The 13,517-nt window shown below is 40.5% G+C and overlaps 1 protein-coding gene across 1 annotated transcript; it reads left to right on the plus strand.

Moving 5' to 3' along the window:
- The first annotated feature begins 1,058 nt into the window (after nt 1-1,058).
- On the plus strand, nt 1,059-8,862 carry vps37c (VPS37C subunit of ESCRT-I). The gene is made up of 5 exons (XM_028977497.1): nt 1,059-1,518; nt 1,821-1,929; nt 2,572-2,743; nt 6,267-6,349; nt 6,450-8,862. The coding sequence occupies exons 2-5, from the start codon at nt 1,837-1,839 to the stop codon at nt 7,131-7,133; spliced, it is 1,032 nt and encodes a 343-aa protein (XP_028833330.1). The 5' UTR covers nt 1,059-1,518; nt 1,821-1,836; the 3' UTR covers nt 7,134-8,862.
- Nucleotides 8,863-13,517: the final 4,655 nt, after the last annotated feature.

A 13,517-nucleotide genomic window follows, 5' to 3' on the forward strand; every position in this document is an offset into this window, starting at 1 on the left:
TGGATTGGTCATTTTTTTCATTTCTTTTCTTATTTTTCAGATGAAAGTTTGCGCCTACACTAACCTTGCTGGACTGCTGGGTGCGCTGTGTGGCCTCTGCTCCTACACTGTCGTGCTGTGCATTGACCACGATGCACATGACATGTTGGAAGTGAGTGGATTTGTATGTCTGCAAAAGACCTCGAATAATTCCGCATGTTGCCACGTGAAGTGCATTTCATACGATATTCATGTTGCCTTTATTTTTGTTCTGTTAACAGAGCTACTTCGTTGGCGTCATCGTTTTGCTTTTGTTGTACGACGTTGCAGCGATACCCCTCCATTCTCTTCTTTGTTTTTCTGCAATGAAAGGACTGAGGGTCTAACTCAACAACACGAAGATTACAGCTCGTCCCTCTTTCCCGCATCTGCTTCTTACTGCTTCGGCTCTCAGCTTATGACGACGGTTTATAATATGATTTGCGGTATACATGCTACTGAAACTATATATTTGCGTACTAGCCATGCTGAATAAGTCTAATGATAGTAAATGGTTTTCGTACATGATTAGCATCGGGTATCCCGTCTTGAATGGAGACCTCCTAACCCCGCCCGCTCAACGCAACGCTAATGGATTGCTCCTGTTTTCGCAATTCCTGATGTATCTGTAAATTGCCAATAAAATTTTTATTCGCTTCCACATCTTAACATTTTGAATTTTTCGCAGTGTCAAAAAAACGACAGAGGAGGTTGACACACACACACATTTTTTGCCAACTCTAGTTGCCTGCTGTCAGTTTTATGTGAAATATTCCCGTCACGTCGGGGTTTCCCTTCAAATCAGCTGAACAGCGGGCCAGACCATTCATTTCCAACGGGGGAAAACGTGAAAAGCGTTCATAAGTCTTTTAAATTGAACTAAGTAAATGTCAGTAATCTCAATTAGCCACACATGTGTGATGCATATATATATCTTTATATATATATATTTATTATCTTATGTGTATATGCTGAGTGAAAGCAGTGTGTGAAACGGTAGCGTACACACCCTCCGTCTGTCGCAATGGTCCATTCTTAAAATGGCGCTGGTTTGTGTCAGTCTGAAGTGAAACTTTCCCTTAAGAAAAGGAAACCGCTTAATCATTCTGACATTCGGTGGATTGTTTATCATCGAGTTTTCAGTGTGTGTCGCTTGACTCTCGGAATAGCGCAGTTCCCCCAGCGCATCGGCATTGCTGCCCATGGATTTCTGGGCGTAAGGGGTAGGCTTTCCTGAAGTTAACCTTAACGCACGCAAGTGACTCTAATGATTATCTCGTATTCGACAGAACAGTCTGGTCGCGTTTACCAACTAGGTTCGGGACACAATATCATATTACGTCCCCCGAGGTGTTTGGGGCGCAGCAGATTTCTCGAATAACTACGTTTTGACACCGAGATTAGCGCTTCCGTGTTGATTCCACGTCACCCCACCTCCAGTCAAGTTGGATGTTAGTCAACGTGCTCCCCGTCAAAGCGTCTTTGGTTTGCTAGCCTCACGTAAGTAGTCCTAATGTTTTCTTCATGATACTGCGATAAAAATAGCAATATCTACGTTGGTTTTAGGTTCTGTGGCATCAAGCCGCTCCCTTTGTTATTATTATTGTTTTTGTGCGACTGGAAATGATGACAAGTGCTGTCACATACCGTCACCCCCTAAGTCGGCAAAAAGATGGTGTGAAAGTCAGAGGAATTCTGCATCTTATCCCATCTGACAGTGGACTGTCTGAGAAATGAAACTGCATCATTTAGATGACTAGTGCATATTTCGCACTGCAACTTCCTGTGTTTTATGTTTACAGCTGCCCTGGCAAATTGATGGAGAAACTTCAGGACCTCAGCCAGTCTGAACTGCAGGACTTGCTGGACAACACTGAGCGGGTCGAGTCGATGGCTCTTGAATCCGATGAGGTGATTTATTTAATGCAGTCTACAATATTCATTTTGGACAATTTTCAAATTTCCGATTATTTAGTAAATTAACATTTACATTTACAGCATTTATCAGATGCCCTTATCCAGAGCGACGTACAATCAGTAGTTACAGGGACAGTCCCCCCCTGGAGCAACTTAGGGTTAAGTGTCTTGCTCAGGGACACAATGGTAATAAGTGGGATTTGAACCCCTAGGCAACTACCACCCGATAGTAATTATTGTCACCATAATAACCATAATTCGTATTGAACTCTAGTCTCTCACTCCCATAGCACTCCCAGCTCAAAGTGAATCCTGTCTCTTGCAGTATGTCCCATCCTGTTCATATATTACATATCATACTGCACATAAAAAGAGTACACACCTATTACAGCTGTTGATTTTTTTTCCAGCTGTGCCCCTGTAGATCTTTTGATCATTCATATTGTACTTGAACACATTGTATAGTTCTTGATGAAATAATGGATCTTATTTCTATTTTATTTTAATAACATTATTGCTGGGAAACCATTATTGTTGAATACAAATGTAAATTATTGTGATCTAAAAACTAGCAAGAGGTGTACAATAACATTTTGAATTTTTATTGTTTTGGTGTTCCCCCGTGCTATAATGCAGATCCAGAACATTCAGCTTGAGAGAGAAATGGCCTTGGCTTCAAACCGCAGCCTGGCCGAACGGAACTTGGACATGAAGCCAAAGCTGGAGAGAGAGAGAGAGCGTCTGGTGGCGAAGTACTCAGAGCTGGAGGAAATGAGGGAACGTTACAAGGAACGATGTGTTCTGCGAGGTACTAACTCCTAAAATACAAGCAAATTGAGGTATTTAGGAAGATTGTGCTTTAGGAAGCATTAAAACTGGTCAGATATGTACCATTTGTCTTTGTGTCATTGCCTGAGCAGTGCTATTTCACAAATGAATTAAAAAAAGGCCCTCTGTAAACATACAAAGTAATTCACAGCACATCACTTTTCCCATAGTGTCATATTACAACCTTATTCCAAAATGGATTAAATGAATTTTCCCTCAGAATTCTACACACAACACCCCATGACGATAATGTGAAAGGCTTTGGCAAATTTATAAAAAAGTCACATGTACATAAGTAGTCACACAGTACATTGATGCCATAAGCTTGGCACACCTGTCCTTGGCCAGTTTCACCCATTCCTATTTGAGCTTGACTGGTCAGCAAGCCTGAACGTATGGTCTATAGTACCTTTCTGTATGATTTGCTTTTGGTAATTGGTAAAAGTGTTTCACATGTTTTTTTTTTATTAACAGTTAATTTTAATTAATTACCATTGTCAGATGATTCGTTTTAATTATCACAAGAGAGATGTGAAACAGCATGCTGAGGTGAAACGGAGGCTAGACTTATGTTTCAAGGCCGTTTATCTTTCCCTCTAAAGCTGGACACACACTGTGTAATTTAAGAGACGATTTTGCACTTGTGCGATAATTCCTCGGGTCCGGACGAATCGCAGCTTGGTCGTGCACCGTGTACATGATGTATGATCATCGATCACTGGTCAAAAGAATATCAAAACTATTTGAAATTTGTTGCCCATCATGATTTATGTCCTCACTGCACATGTGCAAACACAGAGTTGAAGTTCAAGTAGCAGCACATGGAATCTAGGGTGGTAGTAGCCTATTGGGTAACACACTTGCCTAAGAACCAGAAGACCCAGGTTCAAATCCCACTTACTACCATTGTGCCCCTGAGCAAGACACTTAATCCTAAATTTGGTCCAGGGGGGGCTGTCCTTGTAACTACTGATTGTAAGTCACTCTGGATAAGGGTGTCTGATAAATGCTGCAAATGTAAATGTAAATCTTGGTTTGTTCAGCTGTGACAGACACAAGCAAACCTTTTTTAAAAAGTTATTTATAGTGGTAGATCAAATGTATTTTTTTCTGTACACCGAATGGCCAGAGCAGCACATCAGCATCACTACTGATGTGTAGTCTACAACTAATACAAAATGCAGCAGCAAGACTAATCTTCAACCTTCCCAAATTCTCCTACCCCACCCCTCTGCTATGTTCCCTCCACTGGCTCCCAGTAGCTGCACGCATCAGGTTCAAAATACTGATGCTGGCCTACAAAGCCAAACATGGAGTAGCACCATCCTACCTCACAGCCCTCATTACACCTCGCACTGCACCACGTATACTCCAATCCTCCAGTACTGCTCGACTGGTCCCTCCATCTCTGAAGGTAAAAGGAAGACATTCATCTAGACTCTTCTTCGTCTTGGCCCCTCAGTGGTAGAATGAACTTCCCCTCGAGGTCAGAACAGCTCAGTCACTGAGCACCTTCAAATGACAGCTCTTTAAAGAATATTTAGATTAAATTGTAACTTTCTTATTGTCGAACTTGTGTACAGAATCTACAACAGAGTGAATAAAATAGATGTATTTATAGTTGGGGTCCTAATGAACCGGAATTGATCTCTTCATCGATGGTAACTTAAGCTCTGGATAAGGGCGTCTGCCAAATGCCGTAAATGTAAATGTAAATGATGTGGACCCACTACTGATGTGGACTCCTCTGCTTCCAGTTCTAATGTGTTTGTATTGCTTGTGTAGTATGAGCAGTCAGGTCGCATTCGAGCATCGGACCATGGAGTGTGTGCACATAAATCGTGAGCTTTTTCTTTTTTTTCCGCATGCGATTTATTTGTACAGTTTGAGCTGGGTGTTTCCCCCTCGACAGGAAACAACCAGGAATGATCGCACAGTGTATGCCCAGCTTAAGTCTAGCGTTCATAGCGTGCATAAAGAAAGCCAGGCTTTTAAAAAATTCACAGGCCGAATTCTGCGGGGTTACATTACAGTTTTAGTGCACAGCCATTTTAAGATCTCTAGAGACGTTCAATCAGATTCAATTCTGGGCTTTGGCTGGTCACTCAAGGACATTCACAGAGTTGTCCTTACGGTTGTTGTTGTGCTGAAAGATGAACCATCGCCCCAGTCTGAGTTCAAGAGTGCTCTGAAGCAGGATTTCACCCAGGATGTCTCTGTACATTTGCTGCAGTCATCTTTCCCTCTATCCTGACTAGTCTCCTATGCTCTGCCATCCGTAAAACATCTCCACAGCATGATGATGCCACCACCATGCTTCACTGTAGGGATGGTATTGACCTGGTATTGAGCGGTGCCTGGTTTCCCATTCCAAAGCGTGATGCCTGGCATTCACACCAAAGAGTTCAATCTTTATCTCATCAGAACACAGTATTTTTTTTCTCATGGGCGGAGAGTCCTGTTCTGGAGGTCTGACAGAGTGACCATCGGGTTCTTGGTCACCTCCCTGACTAAGGCCATTTTGCCCGATCACTCAGTTTAGGTGGCCGGCCAGCTCTAGGAAGAGTCCTGAGTGAAGTTCTTCCACCTATGGATGATTGAGGCCACTGTGCTCATTGGGAACTTCAAAGCAGCAGACATTTTTCTGTAGCTTTCTCCAGATCTGTACCTCGAGACAATACTGTCTCTGATGTCTACAGACAATTCCATTGACATCTTGCTTGGTTTGTGCTCTGACATGGACTGTGGGACCTGTATATAGACAGGCGTGTGCCTTTCATAAATCATGTCCAGTCAACCATTTTTTTCCCACAAGTGGACTCAAACTCATCTGCAGAAACATCTCAAGGATGATCAGGGGAAACAGGAGGCAACCTGAGCTCATCTTTTAGCTTGATTGCAAAGACTGTGAATACTTATGTACATGTGCTTTCTCAGGTTTTTTTTTTTTTTTTTTCCCAAAACCTCGGATAAACTTTTTTTCATGTTGTGTGTAAAATTCTGAGAAATTAATTTTGGAATAAGGCTGTAACCTTAACAAAAAGTGGGAAAATGTGAATAGTTTAAGGATTCACTGTATTTCATCTCTTCCCCTACATGCATAGGACTTTAATCTGTCTACAGTTAATGAACAATTTCCCATTATGTTTAAAATAAAAACAATGTTTAAGTATTTATTTTAACAAGAATAACATGAATAAGAATAAGCATAAACAGCAACACAGATGTCTCTGTATTTGCCATAGCAAAGTTTTAATTGGTATTTGAATTGGTACTGGTTCTTGATGTAGTTTTTAGGGATTGGAGATCACTGTAATTCAGTGTTAGTTGCGCCCTCAGCCTTTACACATTTCCTTCAGATTTCTTGAATCGTTTATTGATGTTGTGCTCCATAGTGGGTGGTGATACTATTCTAATAATAATCATTATTTTAAATTGTTCACTTGCATTATAATTCTGATATTATAATTGAGAATGTCTCCAATTGTTCTCTTATTTTGCAGATAGTATAATGGGCCAGGTGTCTCCTGAAGGTCTATTCTCTCGGCTACAGGCAGAGGGAGCCAACACAGAGACAGAGTCAGAGGTGGGTGAGGTTCGGTTACAGCCATCTGTATGACTCTTTGACTCATGGTTTGGACTCATGGTAATGCTCACTTTCTGGTTTTGCTATGTGCTTTTTGTAGACTCTGGCAGATGAATTTCTAGAAGGTTCCCTGTCTCTGGATTCCTTCTTGGAGCGCTTCCTATCCCTACGTTCCCTTGCACACAAAAGACGAGTGAGGATAGAAAAGCTACAGGAGATTCTCCGTCAGAAGAGCAAAGTGGACGGTGATGCAGCTGCTGCTATGACGACACAACCCTGTGCCAATCAGGATCCCACAGGAGGGGTTGGAGCCCCATCCCACTGGCAACCAAGTCAGCCAAACCAACCGCAGCAGACCAGCTCAAAGCCCAATGCTAGCTTCCCAAACTCCCAGAACCCCTCCAGCTCAGCCTTGCCCTATAGCCCCTTCCCTGTTTCAGCTGCTGCCCAACCCACACCTGTCTCTGTGGTAGGCCCTTCTAATCCTCCAGCTCATTTTCCTCCTTACCCCAGCACAGGCTCCCCTTTCACCCCCACAGGTGGCTTTGCTGCCTCTCGGCCCAGCTTTGGCCAAGGCAACTGCCCTTATCCTGCCCAGCCCACCTTCCCTGGCCCACAGGGTGCCCCAGCTCCTCCTTTTGGGCATTTTGGCCCCAGTCCTGCCCCGTACCCCACAGCCTATCCTTATCCTGGGGGTTATGGTTACCCCACAGGCAACACCCAGGCACCCACAGGCAGACCACTGTACCCGCCCGGATTTGGAGTTCCACAGTCTTTTTCCTGAATCCAGTTTTCAATCTCTTTCTCTTGTGCAATCTCCTACCAGTCATTGTCCTTTTCTGTCATCTTACACTCTTCGTTTCTTTTTGTGTCTTTGCCACTTCTCTCTTCTCTCTTGCAGTCTCTTTCCTTCTCCCCTCAACCTTACCTCTCTTCCTTTCTCCAGATGTCACTGTTCTGTCACTGTCTCTCTTAACCTCAGATTTATAGTCTCTACACCCATGTCACTTCCTATTCCTGTCTGGCACTACGAACAACACTCAAGCTAATCGAGTTATCGTCTTATTTTGCCCGAGTCTAGAAACTGGGTGGTTGTGTGGTGCTCATACAAATTGTTCAGTCTTATGAATGACATTATGGACTCTTGGCTCAAGGCTCTGTATCAGCATAAAGCATGTTGGATCTGCTCTTGGAGGTGGCATCTGAAGATCAGTTCACCTGTTCGGTTGCCCACAGCAACAAAAATCTCACATCATGTCTTGTTTTGGGCTTTTGGTTCATACTGTGCATTACTTTGTTTATCTTTCTCTGTGAAAAATAGACACTACAATGGCAAAATATAGCATTAAAGATACGATTGGTTGCCTTGACCAGGGACTATCTATTTTAGAGTTAAGCCGTTCTGCTTTTATCCACTCACTTTACAAACTGCCCACCCTTCTACCCATTTTGTGGATAGCAGATTTTTTTTCCTGTTTGTCCATGACCCACTCAGCTTCCTCTAAATCTCTGTTTGAATGTTTCGTTTTCCCCATTCTTGTACCTAGGTCTTTATTTTCTGATTCAACTGACATAGAAGTTCACTACCGCTTGAAAAATATGTGATTTGTATGATTACAAAAAAGATACTAACAATGGGATAACGAAAGAAGGGAAATAAAGACATATCCACCTTTAGGTCGGGAATTACAGAAATTGGTGTTGTTGTGTTTGGGCCCAGGTGACGTGTGTAGTAGGGGAAAAGTCTATGTGACACACATTATAACCGCTGACTTGATTTCGCAGTTAATTTCTATGCAGAACAATTGCATTGACTGCCAGCAGATTACTTGCAAGAAAGATAGTACTTGGTTTTTCATGCAACCATAATTGTCCAGATGTATAGAAAGGCTTTAGGAAGCGCTGACTGGCTTTGCCAACTTTTAGCTAAAATTTAGTATGCAACCCAACAAATGTTAAATGTATAAATGTTCATTAGAATTGCTTGTATGTGCACTATGCATCATGCAAGAAGGTGTTACGTAGCACTGGCATCTGGGCCCTGTTCAAGAGTGCTAATTTGCTTACTGTCACAGCAGACTCGTAGGCCGTTCACTTCACCCTTCGTGTTCTGTCAACTAACCCGTCTCCACCAGAACCCCAGCTGACCAGTACATATCAGTCAGCTGTCTTAAATCCGGCGTCTGGCTCTTTTATTTTTATACTCTTAAGCAATCCTTAAAAACCAGGGGCATCTCAATCAAGCCCCTGCTGGCTTTAATGAAGTTATAAATTCATTTCTAAACTCAGTAATTTAAGACTCAGGTGGAGTGAAGCCCAGACACCTGGATGCATGTGGCGAGAGCTGGGTTGAGGCCAACTGCTAGAGAGCGAAAGGAGAAATCCAGAGATATCAATATTAGAAGCACAAAAACGTGCCTCATAAGAAGAGAAGAGAAAGAATAATGAGGGAAAAAATAATTTATAGGTCTGGTGATGACTGTAGCCTGTTTAAAAGTGATTTTTTTTTTTTTGTGGACAATAAACACTGAAATTGATATATGATTAATGGCATTGTGTGATATCTTTTGACACATCAGTCTGTCTGACCGTAAACTGGTTGTTGCAAAAAGGTGCATCATTAAGATATTTGCATGTTCTTCTGTGAAGCGTAGAAAAACTCTCAAAATTTCAACCTGGTTCTCCCCATCTCTGGTGTAATATTTGTGTTTTGAGAACACCTCAAGTAGCTTCATGCTTTGTGGGCAGCAGCGGCGACTGTAGGAGATGGCACAGAAATCTGAGTTTACATGGAATTCATGATTCATTTTCATTTAAAACATGTATACATAAAAAAAAAAAAAAATTTTGTGGACTCTTCATGAATCCAGAGTAAAAGGCCCTTGTCTAAATGCAGTCCTTTCCTTTCAGCTCAGGAAGCTGCCGGGAAGTATCTGGAATCAGCTAGTGTGTGCAACGAGGGGGCTGAAGATGGTGGTGGGGCCGACTGATTCAGAGATGAAGAGGTGTTTGAGAGCAGAGCTGGGCTTTTTATGAGGTTTACGACGCTGGTAAACCAGAGGCGACAGATGAGAAAGATGTGGAGCAAGAGATGGTGTAGGGTGGCTGGGAAAGGAGTGTAGAGCGAGAAGAAGAAATGACTAACAGTCACATGAAAGTGACTGCAAACGGCCCTGTATTTTCAATACCTCAGGTACATGTTTAGTTTTGCGGGGTTTAATGGGTGTAGATGAAAGCCTGAAACAGTGACAGTTTGGGCTGCAAAATGTACATTCGAACGGTAAAAAAATGAAACCATTTGCTAACAATACTAAAACATTTTTAAACCATTCTAGAAAAAAAAAAAACCTTTTTTTTTGGGGGGGGGGGGGGGTTCTTTTTCTTTCTGACTTTGATGTAAGGAAGTTCTGCAGTTTGCAAAAAGACAGCACGGCAAAACACCAAGATGGAGTAAGTGGTGTATGGAGAGACTGAGAGAAGACTGAGGGGGAAGAACGAGAACGGAGCAGAAAAGCTCACTCCTCTGCACATTTCCTTTCACATTGAGTTCCACTGGTGTTCTGGTCACTTCCACTTGTCGCGGTACAGGTATGCTCTATTTGTTTGTTTTATGATAAATGTGATTGTGCTATGAAAATAGCTTTTCAGCGAGGAAGAATTTGCGGTTTAAAACACACTAATCGTTCAACCAAAGTGGAATCTTTGTACATACATACATACAATACATATACATATACATATACATATACATATACATACATACATAAATATATATACACACACACACACACACACACACACTTCCTATACAAAGTATTTATATAAAATATTGTGGGGATAAAGTGTTTTCTGCTGTTGTTGGAAAGACAGCAGTTCCTCCCTGTATGCATGTCATGGCCGTGTTTGTTTTTGAGGCTCGGTGAAGCCATATTTTTGAACCATGTTGCATATGATGCTCATGTTGATTAGCGGTATCCACACTTTACTATCAGCGCTTCACTACTAATTTGAAAGAATTTAATTACAATCTGTCTGTCTAACTCTTAAGGCCAGTGATGGCTGACACATTGTGTATGATCGTTGTGGGCCTTTGGCTGATCACTGCTGGTAAGCTTTTTTCTGCTCTTTACACCCGTTCTGTGTTATATAATGTCTGAAGAAGTATTTGGAAAAGTGCTCTTAACCTGCTATACTTCCACAAAAATTCACCCAAAATGCATCAGAATAAAAAAATGCTATTCTAACAGTATTTGGCATTGTCAAATTATAGTATTGTTAGTGCCTGCACATTGACATTGCAGAAAACAAATAGTTCAGGAATACAATTTTAATAGAATAAAAATTTCAAATCTGATGTCATTTCTATATAATCTATATCCGGAAATTGTCACAAATGTTCTTTTATACAGCTGCTGCATGCTAAGCCATTGTGAAGTAATAATTGTCCAAATTCAGGCCTGGAGTTAAAACTTGACCGCTCTTTTGGGTGCCGTGATACCTTAGGTCTAACTGTTTAGTTGCCAAAAATGTATTGAGGTGTTGCACTAAATATATTTTTTTCTTATTTATAGAGTCTTCAACATTAACACCTATGAAAGCACTAGCGAACAATTCACAATCTCTGAATAACAGCCTAATAGAAACTACCAATACTACTACTACTACTACTACTACTACAGCTAATACTACATGCCCTCCCTGCTCGCCCACTCTTCAGCAGTCTACCCAGTCCAAGTGCAAACCAAGACAATGTCCAGGTAATTTTAAGGCTGCTGAGCGGACAAGTCAGTGTATACTTAATGCTCAGAAATACAGTATATTCTGGTATCTGGCTAGTCTCAAGACAATTCATTTCTAATGTTTATTTAATTATGAAATCGTAATAAAAAATTGTTATATTGTTGATTGTCATGTATTTTATGCATATTGAAGATTATATTTGAATGGATTACAAGAGCTGTATGAAATTTTGTGCTTTTCCTCTCATTTCAGACTGTAGAGAAGAAGTGGTGGCCTATAAAGTGGTTACTGCTCTGTTATGCATTTTTATCATCGGCGTTCTGTTGTTACGGTTCGGTGGACCCACGTATTCAGCCTTACGTAAAAGATGTGAGAATAACTCTGAAGTTAAACATACAGATAACTGCATTTACAGTGGCACTTACAGTACCATGTACATTTCAGTGTTCAGTGTATTGATTGATTTCATGTGTCTTCTGTGTATTATTCAGTGTTACAGAACAGACAAGATCGATGGATTGGCCCTATGCAAAGTCAAAGTGGTAAGGTGTCTACATACATATTCAAGATGAAATGGATTACAGTGAAGGAATTAAAACATTTTAAAATTGTCTCTAGTGTCCTATCATAGAAACCAACAGTCTGGATTATATCCAAACAATGAGACCGTCAAGAGACACTCATTCCCAGGTCAGTTACAAACACACAAAAGCCTTACCTGTTAATATCTATCTGTATTATACTGGGTTGCATTTTATACCTGAACAGGGCTGGAAAGACTAACTGTGAACTCGAGCAGAGAGCCCTCATCTAACAGGAATAGTGACTACTCCTATAATTAATTGACCGGCCATCATAACCACCGTTTTTAATTAGTTTCCAAAGAAGACAAATAAATATAAAACACCCTGTATATTAAGTTGTATTAAATATAAGTCTTAACATGTTTCACTCCCAATACTTTTTATGTATCGGTGTCTTTTTTTCAATGCATTGTATTTTTCTTGATAAATAAAGTTTCTCTTGGTTTAAATCATCAAACCTTAAATACGTGTGGCCACAACTGCTGATTATGGTTGCAATGACATGCATTGATTTGACTTGAAAAATCAAGGAACACTTAAGCAGGTTGGGAATAAATGTGCATAATGTAAAACATGCAGAATTTTGCAGAAATGTGGTTTCCTGCTGTGTTTTTACTAACTTCCTGTTCGCGTTATTTATGTCACCCATGTGCTCTTTCTCGCTCTAAATTTATACTCATTGTACCCCTTTCCCCCTTGTTAACCCCATTTATATTTTTCTGTCATTCTCCATTTCCAGTCCCACCTTTCATGTGGATTAGTTGTTTTCATTAAGTGCCAACATTATATTGATATACTGTTTCTGTCGTTCCATGTATAGAACTGCGTTCTTCTGTGTATCTGTGTTTGGGTGATAAGTATTAATGGGCAAGTTCTGATTTGTACTTTTCCATTGTGTTTATTATCATTGCAAAGAAATTTAGAAATTAATCTTGAATTATGCATTAACATGTGTATACCTCCATGTTTTATTCCGTTTTTATGACTGTGGCGGGCTACGGCATGTCAGTCAGACTGAAGGATTAAAAACTCTGGTTTGAATAAGGTTCCATCACAGAACAATGACAGATGACAGGAGATTACACATACACAGATTAATGGAGACAGGGAGTGCAAATCAAAATAACAGAGGTAAATGAATGCAACCCAACTTCCCCTCATGCTTCCATCAGGCTGCATGCAGTAATAACACTAATCTTCAGAGAGTTATGAAATGTAATAAATATAACATACTATTAGAATTAATGCTTCATACAAATTCATACATATACATGTACTTCTCAAATATATAAGATAAAAAATGTTGACAGAAATGGACATCAAAGCTTCCATAAAATGTGGTAGGAAAACATAAAAAAAATAATAATGAAAGAGAGACAAATTTTAATATGAGTGTAAGGGATGCTTTGTGAAATTTAATGCTATAGGTTTTACGCTAAGCCTCCAGTGGTGAGGACATTGTGTCTAAGCTCCTTCTGTTGCCCTATTATGGGTATCAGTGCACAGAAGTGTGTCACAGCGGGGTGAGGGTTGATGAAACAGATAGTTTTAAGCAAATATTCTGTTATGTCCCCATACCCCTCAGTATCCTTCTTCAGCACTCTTTAGTAATTCTACCCAGTTATTGAGAAAAAATCTATTTAATAAAAAATGAAAGAAAAATAATAGGTTGTGTACAGGACAGATATCAAAAGAAAAATAATAAATGTGTAGTCTTAAAAATCTTGCAAAACAGCAGTAACTAAAACAGAATGGAGTTAAGTGGCAGAGATAAAGGATAAAGATGAAGTCAAGCACATTAAACACAATGGAATGTGTACTAAAGTGCCAACCATGTGTGTATG

The sequence above is a fragment of the Denticeps clupeoides genome, chromosome 4, assembly GCF_900700375.1.
Source record: "Denticeps clupeoides chromosome 4, fDenClu1.1, whole genome shotgun sequence".
In the NCBI taxonomy this organism is placed as follows: domain Eukaryota; kingdom Metazoa; phylum Chordata; class Actinopteri; order Clupeiformes; family Denticipitidae; genus Denticeps; species Denticeps clupeoides.

Excerpts from the sequence above, each read along its gene's own strand:
- vps37c (XM_028977497.1), top strand. The coding sequence starts at position 1,837 with ATGGAGAAACTTCAGGACCTCAGCCAGTCTGAACTGCAGGACTTGCTG. Across the intron at positions 2,744-6,266 it reads GGAACGATGTGTTCTGCGAG|ATAGTATAATGGGCCAGGTG; the intron begins GTACTAACTCCT and ends CTTATTTTGCAG. Across the intron at positions 6,350-6,449 it reads ACACAGAGACAGAGTCAGAG|ACTCTGGCAGATGAATTTCT; the intron begins GTGGGTGAGGTT and ends TGCTTTTTGTAG.